The sequence below is a fragment of the Heloderma suspectum genome, chromosome 5 (assembly GCF_057233095.1).
Source record: "Heloderma suspectum isolate Gila_16-S chromosome 5, 16-S_ref, whole genome shotgun sequence".
NCBI lineage: Eukaryota > Metazoa > Chordata > Lepidosauria > Squamata > Helodermatidae > Heloderma > Heloderma suspectum.
Window position 1 is genome coordinate 153,174,754 of NC_139462.1, and position 17,440 is coordinate 153,192,193.

The window sequence follows — 17,440 nt, forward strand, 5'->3', positions numbered from 1 at the left end:
TACATAAAAAAGTCCTATTAAGCAAAACAATCCACAGCCAGCCTTAGCTCGTCAAGGGCTAAGGGTAAGGGCACGTGTACCGCCCGTAGTAAGAAACAGACTATTTTACATGTCTCCACACAGTTACATCTAAAGAGGTTGGATATGATCCAAAAGCACTCGTGTGTGCATGTGTGCACATTTGCTGTTCCCTCTTTTTACATAGGAAACCCTCTGTACATGCACAGGGGTTCTTTGTTGCACACCAACATGCCCTTGCTCACAGGAGAGCCCTTATAATAGGAAGGGCCCAATGCTTGTTGGGGTTATGGATTGCCATAGGTTTAGCAAAAATGATGTTTGGAGGTTGCTAAGCTTCTGTGATTTCACAGCTGACAATTTTAATCTGGCAATACAATTGTGCTGGTGGTGTTTTTCCTTTTTTAAAAGAAACAAATGCCTTGGGCCACACTATAAATAGCTTCTAGATTTGGAACTGTCCAGGTACTACCCTAATTATAGTGTCACAAAGAACGACACAACAGCAGAGTTGTTTTAACTGAGCACTTTTGGTTTTCTAGCAAACTACACTATTTATGAGGAGGATCAATAATGTTAGAAGCTGGAGTGCAGGTGTCTTTTAAGAATTGGTCTCTTACAATGCTGAAGCTAAAAACTGAAGGTGGAGTGTGTATCCTTTAAAAAAAATCAAACCCTATGAAAGAGTCATCATAAATAAAACTGTAGCCTGTATGATAGATGTATGTTCCGATTAGAACAATTGGGCTTTGTTTGGAGTATTGAAGACTGGCATATATTCAGACTAATTTCCCTCCAGAATTATAATTTTTTTCCTTTCAATGCTAAAACATGTTTTCACTGGACTTGCTGTCTGCATTGGATGACTAATCGTCATGGCACATGGTGCATTCAAGCAGGCCTGTGCAGTGGAATAGTCATACCTAGTTATGTCTGCACACCTGATGTTTTATTAACTAGTATTGATTTTTTTACCCGGGGGACTTTTTCTTCCTGTAAAAAGGCAACCTTGCAGGAGTGAAAGGCATTGCAGGGGATGAATTTCTAATGAACCCCTTCTCTCTTCCCCCCCACCTCTCTTTTTTGACTTCTCTTTAATGTGGCTTCATATTTTAAGTGCCTGAACTGAAATTTCATTTTAAGCAATTCCATGTTGATAAATCCTTTTAAACCTTGACTTTCTATAAGGTTATTTTTTTTAAAGATTGTGCTGCTTGAGTGACACGCTTAGTAGTGCCTGTAAATGTGAGCATTTCATTATAGGCTGCAATGAAGCATGCTCACATGCAATGAAATACAGAGAATTTAGGAGTCTGACCACTTGAGTAATGCTAAAGGGGGGAAATGCTCCCTCTTCTGTACCAAGCAGCAACAAACTTTTTGATAGAATATTTTAAACCCTTGCTTTTTAGTGGCATTATGAAATAGCAACCAGGGCCACTTCTGCATTATTTTGGGTGTTCTGTGTGCTCATGCATCACATATTTCTCTATACACTCTACACGATGCAGCTGTTAATCCATATCAGTTCCCTACCTGTCTCTATGTATGAAAGCTGTTACTGTGGAACCAGAATAGACTGTGTAATTTGCACTGCAAACATCTCTATATTAGCCTGGGACTATCCTGCTGTTTCTAGCCATGCTTCCCATGTTTCTGGTTATGTACTGACAGTCTATGGGGTAAGAGTTGTATAAAGAAAAATAGGCACACATGCCTGTGGAGATAATGGGGCTGTTCACATGTCACACTAGCTCATGGTGGGTGACTAGCCATACAGGTTGGGTTGTTTTGTAAACAACCCACCCTGGGTGGTTAGCACACCCACTAGATGATCGGGCAACCAACCCAGCATTGGTGGGTTGGTTGCCCGATCGTCCCCCTCCCTCCCCCTCAGTCCTCCACCCAGCATCCCAGAGGACCTGGCAGTAGACCTGTCTTGTCTGCTGCCAAGTCCCCCTTCCCAGCTCCAATTGGGATTGGGTCCCATTTTTAAAATTTTCCCAGCCCAGTTTTTTGTGGAAAATTGGGGCCCGTACACTTCTTCCCGCACATCCCCTTAACTCAGGAATGTGCACAAATGGCTTTAAAAATTCCTTTGGTTCCATGCTGTTGCACACATGCACATCTGTGCAAAACCAAGGGATACTGGCTTACTGCCCCTGCATGTTGCCCTTGCCAAACATGCAGGGGCGCAGGCTGGGATAGCCTGTATCTGGTCCCCATTGCTATCATGGTCTCTGCTTTGCTTCTGTTAGCTGTCAAAAGCAAGGCAGCTTCAGCAATCCCTATGGGGAGGTGGGAAAGCACCCCATTTCTTCTGAAGAGGCGGGGTGCCCAGCACATGGAGGGGTATATGTACCCCCTCCCACCCTTCCTCATGCTGGGCATCCCTGCTTCTTCAGAAAAAAATGAGGCACAATTTTTGTAACAAAATTGTTCTGATCTTGTGCAAGATTGGAATGAAGTAATTTAAAAAAAATGGAAAGGAAGGGGGCGGCGGGGAGGTTGGGTTTCCAAGTAGGGGAGCCCCTTAGGGTGCTGGGCCACCCTGGCACAAATGGGAAATGTGCAGGAAAGTGGGTGACTGAAACGCTTCTCCTTTCCCCCACCCCACAGGGTGGGGGAAAGGAGAAGCGTTTCAATAACCCATTTACCTGCATGTTTCCCATTTGTGCCTGGGTGGAGAAATACCCTAAGAAGCTCCCCTACTTGGAAACGCCCCCCTTCCTTCCCATAAAAAAATATTTCCCCCCAGTGCAGGTGAAAGATCTTTAATCGGGGGAAAGACCTTTTCTTTTATGTGAAGCAGGGGAATGCTGGGGGAAAGTGCGGAGCCATGTGGGGGAACCCCTGAAGGGTCCCCCCCCACCATGGCATGACTGGGACACCCGCAAGTAAGTGGGTGATTTTAAGCCTTTTTCCACCAGCCCATCCTCCCTATACGAAAACAGCTTCATCCCCAGTTTGGGGGCAAGATCTTTTCCCCAAGCTAGGGACGAAGCTTTAAATCCCAACACGTAGGCTTGCATTGGGATTTAAAGTGCCCCGTCCCCGAAAAACAGATGGGGGCATGGGTCCTTAGGGCAACGGGACCCATGGCGGGGGGTTGGGTTCCCCCAATCCGATTTTTTGGAGGGACACTGTTAAAATCCAGTAGAAGCATATGGGGAATGATCTCCCCATAGGCTTCCATTGGATTTTAAAAGTGCCCTTCCTGAAAATTGGAGGTGGGGGCAATATCCAAGCTCCCCCCCAAGGGCTGCTGGCGCAACAGAGTCCTTGAGGACTCTTGGATTTGTCCCCCCACCCCGATTTTCGGCTATTTAAAATTTTCGCAGCCCCCTCTTGCGCAAAATGGGGTCAGGAAATTTTTTTAAAGGGCTCTGACGATGAAGATCATGATTGGAGCTGGTAAGGGAGGATTGGTGGGGGCAAAGGGGGTGCCCATGACAGCCCCTCCTTGGTGCCACTTGGGCACCATTGGAGGGGCTGTCATAGGCAAGGGGAAAAGGCATGGGCAGAGGCTTGGGCAAGAGTGACAGCAGTTTCTCCCGCTCTGGCTGAGCAGCTTGCTGCCCGATTGCCTTTACCCAAGATGGGCTGGCAGACAACATACCATAGTCCATGAAGGCATATGTGTAGACTGCCGGGGCACCATTTCTTGTTGGTACATTTGGAGGATGTGATGGTGGTGGTGGGTTATTCTTGTGACTTATTCTTGACAGCTGATGTACACCACCACAATAATGTAAGTTTCAAATCCTATTTAATTACCTGGGTGCTGCTAAATGAGCTCTGCTCATTAAATCTGTTCTCGGAGGGGTAATTTTGTGCAAAATTCATTGGAATACTCTTGTTATTTGGGTTATTGTTTTTTAAATTTTCACTGGAATATTTATTCTCCCCCTTCTCTCCTCAGTTTTTGGCGCTTGGAACACATTATGGCAAGGTTTATTTACTTGATGTCCAGGGGAATATCACCCAAAAGTTTGATATTGTAAGTATACCCTATTTTAGTATGAGACAACTTAATGCTTAATATACCAGATGCTTAGTATGCTTAAAATACCAGATGTGGAAACAACATCACAACCGTCGTTTTGTGGATTTTCTCTGTACCCCTCAACTGGCATTCTTCTATTGCCAGCTATGTGACTTGCACTGAGCATAACATTACGGTGTTCAGAATCACTGCAGGATGGGGTTTCTGCATTTCAGCTGATACAGAATGAATACTGATAGCTGGTGTGGTGGCCAAATCCATGAGCATAATTTCTCCCAATCCTCTGGAGCAGATTTGAAGGGTGCATGGTGGGCTGGAGGGGGAAGACGAATTGGCCCATTCCCTTTGAGCTGACAGAAGTTGTTATATTGGCAGGATGAGTTAATTGGATACCAACCAATGAGTATAAGTAGGTTTGTAGAAATATTTGTGAGCCAAATTGCCATGTTCACTTTGAAAAATGAAATTTCTGTATGGCATAATAATGTTTTTTCCAGCTCTATATTTAACAATTAAAATAATTGAAACAATGGGTTGGATCCAGGCTAAGGCTCAACGGGACTTATTTCTGAGTGTATGTGTATAAGCGTGTGATGTAAGTTAGTTGAACTTGGGACCCAGTGATTTCAGTGGAAACTAAGTGTAACTAATTTAGTCTGGATTCAACCCGGTGTGACTAGATTTGCATTATTATGGTATGTTCACAATAATCTTCTTACTATTTTAATTGTTTTGGCCCACTGATACGGTGAATGGCTGAACTCTCCATACTTTTATCAGGTAAAAAGGTGGAGAACTTATCTAATATGTATCCTCCTATTGAGAGAGACAGAATATGATTTCCTTTATTCCTTCGCCCATTCTTTTGGGGAGCCCATTGTCACCACAAGCCCACTGCGTAAACCAAATATGCTTCTGAGGTGGCATGGTAATTGGGAAAAAACCCTCCCTCTGTTGGCAGGGGAAGGAACAATGTGATCAGACTAACGAACTAGGATCAGAGTTTTGTATGTTTCAAAGATAATGTGGGACCAAACCATAGGGAAGTGTCTTCTCAGCAGCTCTGGTACTGCTTTGGTAACATATGAATTGGATGTAGTTGGGAAGTGGAGAACAATTACTTGTTACTAACAGATTTGTCGTCTTTTAAATGGCTGCGAGGAAATGAGATTGTCATACAGCAAGCTTTTATAGTCTGCCAGCTGTTTTTTCCTTCTGTCTAACATGAGTGAGTGTGGAAGAGAAACAGAAACAGTTGCAGTGAACATATTGCAGCACACTTTGAAGAGTAAGTGGTTTGGATGGATAAGTGAAAGTGGGAGAGAAGAGCAGAGATGCTGTCTACATCACAGTTGCTCAGGTATAGCTTAGGGTTGTGTCTGAAAGGCAACAAGCGCATATTGAAATGAACGCCCAGTATGTGAAACTGGGAAAGTCCATTCTAGCCGATTGACTGGTGTCGTCACTTGGTGTTGCTTATTGGGTCTTTTAAAGCCAATGGCAAAGAGAGAAAAGGGCCACTTGTATGGTCATAATTAACAAGGCTCATCTGCATACTTGGGATGCTTGTGGAATCTGTAGGCATGAAACAGCTTGTTAGCTTGACTATTGTTAATGTGTGTCCTATCATACTGAGATGCCAAAAGTAATTGAAAATTGATTGATTGCTTTGCTACTTCAGTTTATCTACTGCAAATATATAAAGCTAATATTTTATGTGAATGTCCTGAAACTTGGTCTCTTAAGGGATTGTATTGATTGAAGGAGAAGAGGAAGGGGTGTTTTTTTTTGTAGCTTCCTGGAATCTTAGAATGAGCACAATGGAGAATTTATGTTAAGTCTTATTCTGGAGCATAAAATATACCTCTTATACATGAGTTGGCCATATGTTTTTGTGGCTAAAGAGAAATATATACAATGTATGTCTAGTCTACTTGAATGCCTGGTACTGGTAGGCAAATTTGTTTGAGACCATTGTCAGCGCTTGTCAAAGTATCCATCACAAGACGTTGATGTGCTTGCAAAACAGAACATGTGTTCTGATGCTGACACAGCAATCTTTTGTGTGAAAGGCGAGAGGTTACATATTTTTTTATTTTTAAAAATCTAATTATGCAATTGTTGCCCCCAGTCCTATTGCTAGGAACAACCTTTTGAAGGAACTTTTTTCATATTGTTGTGGTCAGATTGACAGTGACCTTACTTGATATTAGTGAAAGTCATTTCGATGATGTTCCAATTCTTTTAATGTACGTGTGCTCACTGTCTGTAGTAAGAACCATGGAGCTATTGTGCACACAAGGGGGTCCTGTGTGAGCAGGGGCTGCCCCAGTCTTGGTTTCAAAAGTATGTGGGGCAGCCCCCTGCAAACATGAAATTACGTGCCCATTATCAGAGCCCTCACTTGTGCATTAGAACTACTGGATTGGGGCACATAAGCTCAGCAATATAGCTGGTTATGTTTGGTCTCTCTCCCCCCCCCCCCCGCCCCCTTGCAGTTCTACAGAAAATAATGGTTATTCTTGTTCCAGTTCTCATTTTTGACACATATAGCCAGAACTCCACAGGCGCTTGATTTTTCATATGACTCTCCCTCTTAACTGGTTCAGTAACTTCCATGACGTATGCACTGTCATAAGAATCTATAAAGCTGCCTTTTCCTGAGTCAGATCTTTGATACCTCTAGCTTAGTACTGTCTACGCTGATCGGCACTGGCTCTTTTCTCCATTTCAGGTAGAGGTTTCTCCTGACCTTGCAGTCTAAGATTCTCTAACTGGAGATGGCAGGGATCGAATCTGGGGCCTTAGGCAAGTAACTCCTGTGCTCTGCTATTGAGCTATGGCTCCTGTCCCTCTTCATAGGAGGCATAATGTGAGGCAACCCTGCAATGCCCCTTCTAGCTTTGTTGCTATGATCTCCAAAATTCAGATCTTAACTAGTTTCCCTCCTGAATTCTATTAACGACTAAGTAATAAGAATCAGCTATCTGAGAGGATAGTGGGCGCACTGATTAGGCAATGCCTTTGGACATTCAGACTTGTCTTGTGCTTTCTGTTCCCCAGGTTTTTCCGTATTGTCCATAACAGAGCTTTCCCAAGTTGCACATGTCACTTCCATGACATACGCACTATCCTAACTTTTGTACAATATAAAGAAACCCAGGGTATAGTGAGTATAAAACAATTGCTCTTCCTTTTTCTTGTGTTCCTTTGAAGATTCAAAGGCACTGTGAGGTAAGATACAAGTGCAAAAAAGTCCTAGAGTGATGGGTGCATGAATATTTTCTTTCATCAAAGTTCTGAGTAAGTACCATTACCAAAATGTATCTGTTCAACTAACTTTGTTCCAGAGTCCTCTTGGGAAGGCGAAAGTAGGGAGAGGCACAAAAGGCTGAAATACTTGTTTTTGTTCAATAAAAGAGCTCATTTTCAAGCTTCAGACTGAAATACAGCAAGACAGCCGAATCTGACCCTGGGAAAAACTTGCAGCATTCTTAACAACTGCTGGCGATATGCTGATTATTCAGATATGCTTCTTTTTCCTTTCCCTCTCACCATCATGGCTGCTTCTTTGTCAGTGACACCTGCTTAAGATTAACTGATATGTGTTCTCGGATCCCGAGCATTTGACAAACTGGTGCTCTCTTGTATTAGGGTTCAGTGCTTTGAGTGAGATGAAATGTGTCAAATGAGTTAAAAATTATGACTTAAAGGCAATGAAGAAGAAAAGCCTGCTAACTCCACTGACAATGGAGGATGAAGAAGCGATTTACAGCATATTAATTCCAAATGCTTCTTCATTTTCTCTTTTCCTCAAAGACTGTCTGCAATTTATTAATATAATTATTGCCTCAACTGACATCCTTGTAGATTAAAGAGCTGTAGATATGAGAGCTGTACAAACACATTTAGCTAAGTAACAAATCAAAAATGCTTTCAGAGGACAGAGAATTCATGCCCTGTTGCCAGGTGTTTTAATAAATACATATTTAGAGCAAACACAGTAACAAGACATGGCTTGTGCCATCAAAGTCTTGCACTTTGCTTAGAGAGGAGAAAACACAGACTGCTTTATAAGCAGGGTTGGTTTTTAATATTTAATGGTTTAGTGGTGATGCATGAGCGTGGAAAACAAATTTAAATATCTAATGTTTTAAAGCATTCTTTGGGTGGGAAGAAATTGAAATTTTTTTAGCATGTAACTCCTTTAAGGCCTTTCACAAACAGGAGAATTAAAAGAAAAATAGCATGAAATATTTAAGAACCACCCCTTTGCCACAGAATTTTTTTATGTGTGTTTCCATAGTCCTTCAAGGCTGAGACTTTTATTTTTAAATATTTGATGGCTTAGAGAACTAGAAAAAAATTGTTTAATCAGAATGGCAGAAAAAGTTAAAGTAGTCAGGTTGCCTCTTTGCAGCCTTGAAAACCCAAAGGTGGTTTCTTTTCGTAGCACTTAGCCCTATTAAAGTTTCAGCATTTAAGAACGTAGGACGAGCTGTGCTAGATCGGACCAATGGTCCACCTAGCCAAGCATCCTCTTTCCAGTGGTGGCCAGCCAGATTTATCTGACAAGCAGAGAAGGAAAGCAACAGCTCTCTTCTGTTTGTGTTAAATATCTCCTATTGTAAGTGCTTGGCCTTTGACCATGGAAGTACCATTTTGCTATTGTGGTTAATAGCTGTTGACAGACCTAACATTTACGAACTTGTCCAATCCCCTTTTTAAAGCCATATATTAGCTTTCTCCAGCTTGGTGCCTCCAGTTGTTTTGGATTTCATTTCTCATCATCCCAAGCCAGCATGGCTAATGGTCAGGGATTCTGGGAGTTGTAGTCCAAAAGAGCTAGAGGGAAGGCTGATATATATGAAAAGAGGCCAAAGACTTGTCTGCTTGAGATACTTGTCCTGCCCTAGTTTCTCAACAGTTTAGGATTTCATGCTGCAGGAGCTACCAAAAGTTATCTGAGCTTCATATTTCCTTGATGGGATTTTCCATGAAGTCACACTTTGAAAGGCCTTTGAAACCATCCCTCCACCCATTGTCACACTTTGCTCCATTTTAACCAATACCCGGTCTTTCCTTTGTCACAACTTTGTTCACACAGACACACACCTGCCCCACCCATGCCCATTTGATGCATGGCATACATTGTAAATGGTCTTGATACACTTTTACATTTGACAGAAAAGCAAACACTTTAATGACCCTGTTGGTGTTATTACTGTGGAGAATAAAGAATCTAGCTAATTGCTGTTGGCAAAATAATGCTTCACTTCCCCCCCACCTCCCCAACCCCATGTAGCAAGAAAGCCTTCTTGTATTGATTTAGAAAAGAAAGATCTTACTTTGGATTGGACTTTCATATACGTTAGTCTTCAGCATTTCACATGTTTTGACAGGCGGTGTAAATTTTTCTGTTTATTACTCTAACTGCATCATTTCAGTTGTCACTGTCAATAGCATAGAAGACAAAGCAGTGAAATGCCAACCAAACCACAGAATAGAATGTTTACATGTTTTTAAACATAATGTACAAGTCTATACTGGATATTGACACTGTAGATACAATCCAAGAAAAGTTAGCTGCAATTAAGACCCATTGAAATCAGTATGATGGGTCCCTTTCCTTTGAATGGGGATGGTCAAATTTGTAAAAGCTAGGTATCAGTGACACTTGTCCCAGATTTAATCCTTACGTTCATGGAGCCTGCAATGCTGGAGACGGTGTACCAGTTGGTTTGCCATAGTTCTCAGTGCATTTGGGATGATAGAATGGATTTGCTTTATGCACATAGTTCATAGAATGTTGGAAGTGGATTCTATTGGAAAACTCAATTTGGGGCAAAGAGTCCCCAGGTCTTGGGAAGCTATGCTATTTGATTTAGCAGAATGCCAGCAGAAAGTGTAAATACCTTATGGAAAATATTACATAAAAGATGGGAAGGTTTAATTTATTGTCAGGGACTGGAACCAGTGCAAGAGAGAGTTCTGTTGAATCCTCTGTCTTTACATTGGCAGTTGGCTGTGTATCGTCCAACTATATTTGATTGGTAGAATAATATCAACTTGGTATCTATCTTGGATATTGCATCCAGCAATTGAATGTGTACTGTTTTTTGAAATTCTGAAAATGATTGTACAGAGATTAAAATAAATGTAATACTTGGAGCATTCCAATTTCCCCATGGCAATAAAAATGTGCAGGTTAATAGACATTTAAATGTCATTGTAGGGTTATGAGAAAGTGCATACTTTGAAATTAATATTTTGGAAATGGTTTACCCTGGCATGCTATCTCATCAGTGTGCAAGCCACTGTTCTGTTCACCTGTAATTTGTAAGACTACTCTTCTCCTGGAATGAAATTGTTTTTAAAAAGGTTGTGAAGTTTTTTAAAAAGTCTTCTAATGTGTTAAAATTACATTTCCCCTGAAAAAGATGGGTAAAAACAAGCAAACAAACTTTTAAGTATTTCCCCTTTACTTTCCTATGTTTTATCAGGAATTTTCTAAAATTTATGAGCTTTTTAATACTGTTTACACTCTGCAGAGTTGCAACCATAGATCCAACACATGATTTGGCAAATCTCAATATCCAAAAATGAACCTTCAAATACTTTCTTTCATGGGGAAAAATGCCTTTACAGACTAAACAGTTTTGTTGCATATACAATGTCCATATGTCCACCATTTTCATTTTTGAGAGACCTGGCATAAGTACATGGCTTTTATATTACCTTGCTTTACTTGGACTATAGTTTTCTTATCCAGTTGAGATGATTGAAATATTTTAAAGGTTTGGTGACAGGTCATTTGTTCAGTGAACGGTGGTCTCTGTTATACATTGGCAATGACTGTAGTAGTATTTCACCTTTACCACATACCTAAGCTTTGTCTCTGAAAGATATCGCTGAACCACTGGTTCTACTAAATAGTCTCCTTGCTTTGGCGTATTACCCTTTGGTATGCTCCCTGTAGTAGGAGCTCAGCAGAGTTAAAGTGTTTGGCACAGCACAGTCTTTTAAGAGAGAGGAAGCTTATTAGATAGATGTGTGTTTGCTAAATCCCAACAACCTTTTAAAAGTATTGGGGGGATTTGGAAAGGATTGGTCCTAAGAAGCTAGTATATTGCTGATTCCCAGAGCTTTTTTCTCTTCCCTTAAGCTGCATTTTATGCCTGTGCCTACCATTTTTTTCCTGTGAGAGAGACTGAAAATGGGTAAAAAAAGCTATACTTCCTTGGGCTAGATAGTTGTTTAAAAGTTGCAAGTTCTCAAACCCCAAGAGGTGCTTCCTCGGAGTAAAAATAAAATGATGCAGTTTTAAAATTCAAAGTTGTATGAGGCTTTTACTATTTTTACTTAAACTATAATCCACCCACCATCTACTACACCCTAACCACAAGAATCCCCATCATATGTTTCAGTATATGTTTGCCTTCAATCGCTCTGTGTCCAGACAGTGTTGCCGTATGAAACAGAATGTTTCAGTGGGTCTCGCATGTATAATAGGCTATTTCCCCTTTAACAGGTTAGCAGTGTCTATACTAACTTTTGCTTTGCCGTTGAGAGTTTTTTGGATTACCAGTGGCATAGGACTATGACCTTTGTGATGTGCTGGAGCCTATTGATATGGTCTTTGCCCATCCCAGTGTTGTCACTGTCAGGAATGGGGGTGGGAAGGAACTCCTCCAACATGGCCTTTATCTTCTGACATTGGTGAAGGGTATGGGAGGGGCATACTACAACATCTCCTATGCTGCTAAGAAAACATAAGAATGTCTTGCAATAAATGTCAAATGTTCTCACTGGTCAGACAAATGCGCCGAGAACAAAAGAAATAAGGCTAGATAAGGAAAAGGCTATGTGCTATTAACAGTGTGTTTGTGTGCTCATATGCCAAAATGCCACCACTTAGAATTATTTTAAGACTTCTGTCATTAGTTAAATGTTGTTTACATTAAGATGATTTTCTTTTTTAGAAAGCCAAAAGCAATAGAATTAAAATAGGACAGCACTTGTTATAGGAGGTGACATTAACGATGGGCTGGGAGCCCTTTCTTGCCATTAAAAAAAGAGAACATGCATGAATTCTTAAGAATAAAAAATGGCATGTCAGAGAAATAGCATGATGAACAAAGCGCACAAGTATGACAGTCTTTTATTCCCAATGGGGGTTATGACATTGTTGATAATGAACTTTGTATAGCTAAAAGCTTTAGTTCTAATAGAAAGTTGGACCTTATTCATTTTAAAAGTCATGACGGGATGTATGCTTGCTCATTACTGCATCTCTCATAGAATACTAAGTAATTCAGATAAAATTTGTGGTGGAAATTCCATCATCGTCATCATCATCTTCTTCTTCTTCTTCTTCTTCTTCTTCTTCTTCTTCTTCTTCTTCTTCCTCAAGACATCAAGGATAGAAATAGAGTGTGTGTGTGATTTCCTCACTCCTCCATCCATGAGTTGGCCTTTAATTGCAGCCCTGGGGAAGACCTACCCCTCATTGCATTGGAAAGTATACGTGGGTTTGAAATCTTCTGTAGCACAATAAAAATAAAAATATAAGAATAGAGTTTTAAAAATAAAGGTATCTTAAGCAACAGATTATTGAAAGCAAGCAGCTCATGTATGTCACCAGAATTTTGAACAAAGGTTTTTTTAAAAAAGTATGTCACCAATCAAAGAAGTTTGGATGGATCCAGGCTTAGTCATTCTTGGACTAGACCCTTGAAATAAATGGGACAAGTTCATTTTCACTGAGTCTCCTCTAAGTATGTCTAAAGTGTGCTCATAAATGCTGCTGGATCAAGAGTAGCTAAACATATCACAGATCTTACAGCCATGGTTTGTTTAGTATTATGTGCAATCTGGGAACTCTGCTTTGTCTCTTCCCCAACAAGCCAAAGTACAAACCAACAACAAAGCATGGCTTATGACTTCGGCTTGCTGGGGGAGAGACAAGCCAGAGTTCCCAGTTAATGCTAAACAAACCATGGACAGAAGATCCATAGTTTGTTTAGCCGCTCCCACTTGCAGTAGGAGTGATTGGGTGGTGTGCACAAGCATGCTGCCCGTAGATTATAAGCCATTGTTCCCCTGACCTCCTTGTTTATCGTGATGTGCGACCAGGCCTAAGTGTGTTCAATGAAGCTTACTCCCAAGTAAATGTGTGTAGGATTGCAGACTTAAGTTAGCCAATTTATTCAATTAATTTGAGTTAGTCAATGAATTGATCAATTGCATTTGCATATGACTGAAAACAATGGTTTTGAATCAAGACAGATGATCCAGCCACGTGTTGTAGCATGGGAGGAGACTATGGCACATTCTCAATGCATCAAACTTTGGAGGATTGTTCGAACTGAGTCAATCTTTCATTGTTCTTGTGCACATCAAATTTCATGTTGAATATGCTGCCAGGCAATTTTGCTTGAATCTTACAAGTTTTAAGGGTAACTCGAGACAGCACAGCTTTCCTACAGTGAAAGAAGTTCCATGCAGGAAAACTAGTGTTTTATTTTTTAATTGCTGTGCTGGTGCTTAGATATTGTTAGATGTCAAACCTCTGATCCCAAATTATTTCTGCTGAATCACTAATATGGGAGGGCTTGTCCCTCAGTACTGTGACTTTTACTGTTGAAAAGGTTCACTCTGCATATTTCCAGAGGCATTTATTATTATTTCACCTGTCCCAAAGATGATTCCAAGGCTGAGGCCTAATATGTTCTGGTAAAAAGCCATGCACTTTACAATGGAAGACATTCAGTGCCTGTCTGTAATTACAACAAGAAAAAACCATGTGTGATTACCAGAGGTGACTACCTATGTGCTTTCTATATAAAGCATCTGAAGTGGGCTTTATTGAAGCTGAAGATTTCAGTGTCCAGGGGGTGGGACTTTTGTACTCTGCATGGTCAGATAGCCCTTGTTCTCTTAGCTCATCTTTTTCCTCTATAGCCAGATGCCCTTTTTGCTGGTCTTTTATCCATATTCCAGCCTGACTCCTGCCACTGTGCTGCACCTTGGAAATATAGAGAGATCAAAACAGTGGTAGAGCACATACTGTGCAAGCAGAGAGTCTCAGATTCAATCTCTGGCATCTCCATTTAAAAGGATCAAGTGATGAGAAAGGTCACTACCATACAGTGACCAATACTGGGCTATATAAACAAATTGATGTGGTTCAGATGTAACACTAAGCTGTGGTGCACAAGCCTTCTTCCCTCTTACATGGCAGAGATCGGACTCATCTGCTTCTGTTTTTAAAGTAACCACAGTTTGGGGTTGCTGTTGTTTTTGTTCAAACCGGGACATACTGTGGTTAGTTTACACAATGGCTTGTCTGAACTAAGCCAAGTCAAGTGGTGGTTTCTGATCCTGGCTTGTTCAGACAAACCATAGTTTAAACACAGTTTGTCCCAGTTTGGGCGAAACAGTGAACTGCAGTTAATTTAATACAGAAGCGGGTGCTTCTGATCGCCTCGCAACCATGCCAGAGGAGAAGAGGGAAGTGCATGAGCTCGTTCATGTAGCACTAAACTATGGTTTAATATTATGTCTGATGCAGCCATAACTTGTCCTGGTATAAGGCAGCTTCCTGTGTTCCTAAAATTAAAACTCCACACTTATTACGTGATAAGTACACTAATGTTTGGCTGGTGTTGTATACTTCTCCAAACCAATGGGACATGCCCCCGTATATGCTCAGAGCTGTAGACTTCTGAATCATCAAATTATCACTTTGTTTTAAAGAAAATCTGTGGAGAATCAGGTGGATCCGTGGAATCAGAAACTCTGTAAAATCCGTGAAGATTTATTTTTGCAAACTACATTTGGATAATATGATACTGTGCATAGGTTATGCTGGGATTACTTGAGATTATGTTTTTTAAAGATTTGGGTGAAAATGTTTCTTATTGTGAGTGTATAATCAGCAGGACCCTCCTGAAATGAAATGCAGTTTGCCACAAGTAGCACTGAACACTAGTCTGCTTTTCGCACTCCTACTCCGTATGTTGCATGCTTGTTAGCCATGGCTAAAGGCATGAAGCTGCACAGTCAACTTTTAAAATGTTCAGAATTCTTGCTCGCAACTACTGCCTCTTTCCTACAATTGGAGTCAAATCCAGGCTTAATGTTTGTTATTCATCCTGTGTCCCATCCATGGGGATGCAGCATTTGTGAAAGAATCAATTATCCATTTGTTAGTCAGAGGAGCTTTACAAATTATACATTAGCAGATTGATTTCTTAGGTTCACCGTTGAGGGACTGACACTAGAAGGTGGGATGATGATGAGCATCAGGGGAGAAGAAGTTGCCACACAGTTAAAAGAGGCTCTTTGAATGGCCATGAATTTATTCCTAATTGAAGAGCTGACATAATCCATACTAAGTGTATTTATTTCAAGCATTTTACATTAGGTAATTGATTATCACACAAGCTGTATTTTGTAAGTGGCAGCTTTTCTTCAATTTTAGGGTTTTGCAGAAAGCTTTTCTTATAAGATACTTACTGGCCTCCTCCCTGCCAAACACACCAACCATTTCTCCTGAACTTTTCCCCCCACCTATTAAAGTTACATTTTTGTTCTAATAGTGTCAGTTTGATGTTATTGATTTCGTTTGAACAGTCAAACTTACTTATATTGTCCAGAATTCCAAACAGGTCTCCATGAGAAATAAAACTGCAGCGAATCGTAATTCAGTGGGGGATATTTATTCCTCTCTGACACAACTACCCAGACTTTCTTCATGAAATTCTGATTCTTGTCCTCAGGTTAATCATCTAAGTTCTAAAGTTCTTTTAAGTGGGAAGCAGTTCGACTATTTTCCAGGTTTAAAGTTCATTGCTATACTTAACATATTCTGTATAATATAATGTGTACCATTGTGCCGCAAAATCCTGATTCTCTACATACCACCCCAAGTAATCTCACTTTGGGACTTGCTTACTCACAAATTTGGGAGTTGCTTCCACTTATCAGTCAGCCCTCTTCTTCCACAGATCTTCTCTTGGGAATGGTCTACTCACATGTGCAGTGTAATGGTTCTCTCTCCTCGCCCCCCCTCTGTGATTTCCAATGAGCACCAGATTGATTGTTGGAACTGAGTTGCTATATTTATTTATAAGATTTTTATTCTGCCTTTTGGCTACAAGAGCCCCAGAGGCAGTGTACAATATGATGAAATGTATATACGATAAAAACACAGTAATAACACAATAAAATACAAAAGTACTGAGAGTTCACAGAGCAGCAGTAAACTCAATTGTAACAGCTGTCGGGCTTCAAGTTAAAACAGCCCCAAAGCTTTGCAAACTATGAATGTCTTGACCATTTGCCTTAAGGCTAAAAGAGAAGGAGCCGACCAAGCCTCCTGAGGAAGGGCATTCCTCAGCCTTGGCACCGCTACTGAGAAGGCCATGTCCTGTGTTCCAACGAACGGGAGTTGGAAGGTCACGGAGCAAGTCCTTCAATGATCGTAAAAGGTGGGAGGAGTCATGTGGGAGAAGGCACTCACTCAAATAGCCTGGTCCCAAATCACAGTGACGCAATGATGGTGGGAATTTGTGTTCAGTTATCAGAAATAGCTGAAGCTCAACAGGGCAGCAAAGTGTGCTGGAAGAGACAGAAGCCTTCACAGCTTTTCAGTGGTAGTGATGATGGCCTCCAGCAGAGTTCCCTCAAAACCTGGGCTGCAGTCAGTGCCATATTAGTTCCACAAGAACTTCTGGCAGGGTTATAAATAGCAGCTCTCCTGGTTGCTGGCTTCTCGGTGATCAGGCAGGGAAGCTTTACAAAACTTTATATTTCCTACCCCACCCCACAATTTAAGTCACAGGTTACTAATGTGGGAACGTTTGATAGGCAGAGTTATTTATACAGCTGGCTTCTAGGATTGCTCTGTTCCCCTTTATTTGGTTATTTGCAAATTATATTCCAGGGAACTGTGGGGTTCCGTGGAAGCTTCACAGGGGTTCCTCAGTGAGAAGACCAGGAACGGCAAGCACGCTTGTTCGCTGCCAATCTTCCCCTATAAGGTACAGCTTCAGAGGCATATTGGGTGTATACCATAAAATATACTTCCAAATATACTTCAGGGATTCTCGGGTGGACAAATTCCTATGAATCGTGTTCTGTGAAGATAGAAAGCTGGAAAACTATGGCTAAACAAGTGCAGTAGCAATATTAATCATCTGTTGTGATCTGCTCTGGATGATCTTAACACACATACTTTTATTTTTCCAGTCCCAGGCAGGCAGCAAAATCAGGTTGAGCCTCTGATGGGCCACTACATATGACTAATGGGCAGCGTTCAGCTTGGTGGGTTGCATGTACTGCAGGCCTCATTTATGTCTTGGGTGGCAAGCTGAAGCAATTTGTTTCTTCACTGTTGTGCTTTTAAAATCT

At 41.1% G+C, this 17,440-nt stretch overlaps 1 protein-coding gene across 9 annotated transcripts in view; it reads left to right on the forward strand.

The window, feature by feature from the left end:
* Positions 1-17,440, forward strand: part of VPS41 (VPS41 subunit of HOPS complex) — a 147,022-nt gene that overhangs the window by 38,051 nt on the left and 91,531 nt on the right. For 7 of the 9 annotated variants that reach the window (XM_084857840.1, XM_084857841.1, XM_084857843.1 and 4 more), the window contains one exon: positions 3,941-4,018. The exons of 1 other annotated variant lie outside the window; for it this stretch is intronic. In XM_084857840.1, the coding sequence (XP_084713966.1) occupies positions 3,941-4,018 (78 nt within the window). Of the gene's footprint in view, positions 1-560; positions 662-3,940; positions 4,019-17,440 lie in introns of those variants that run through there. One more of the 9 variants, XM_084857847.1, reaches the window with a different exon arrangement.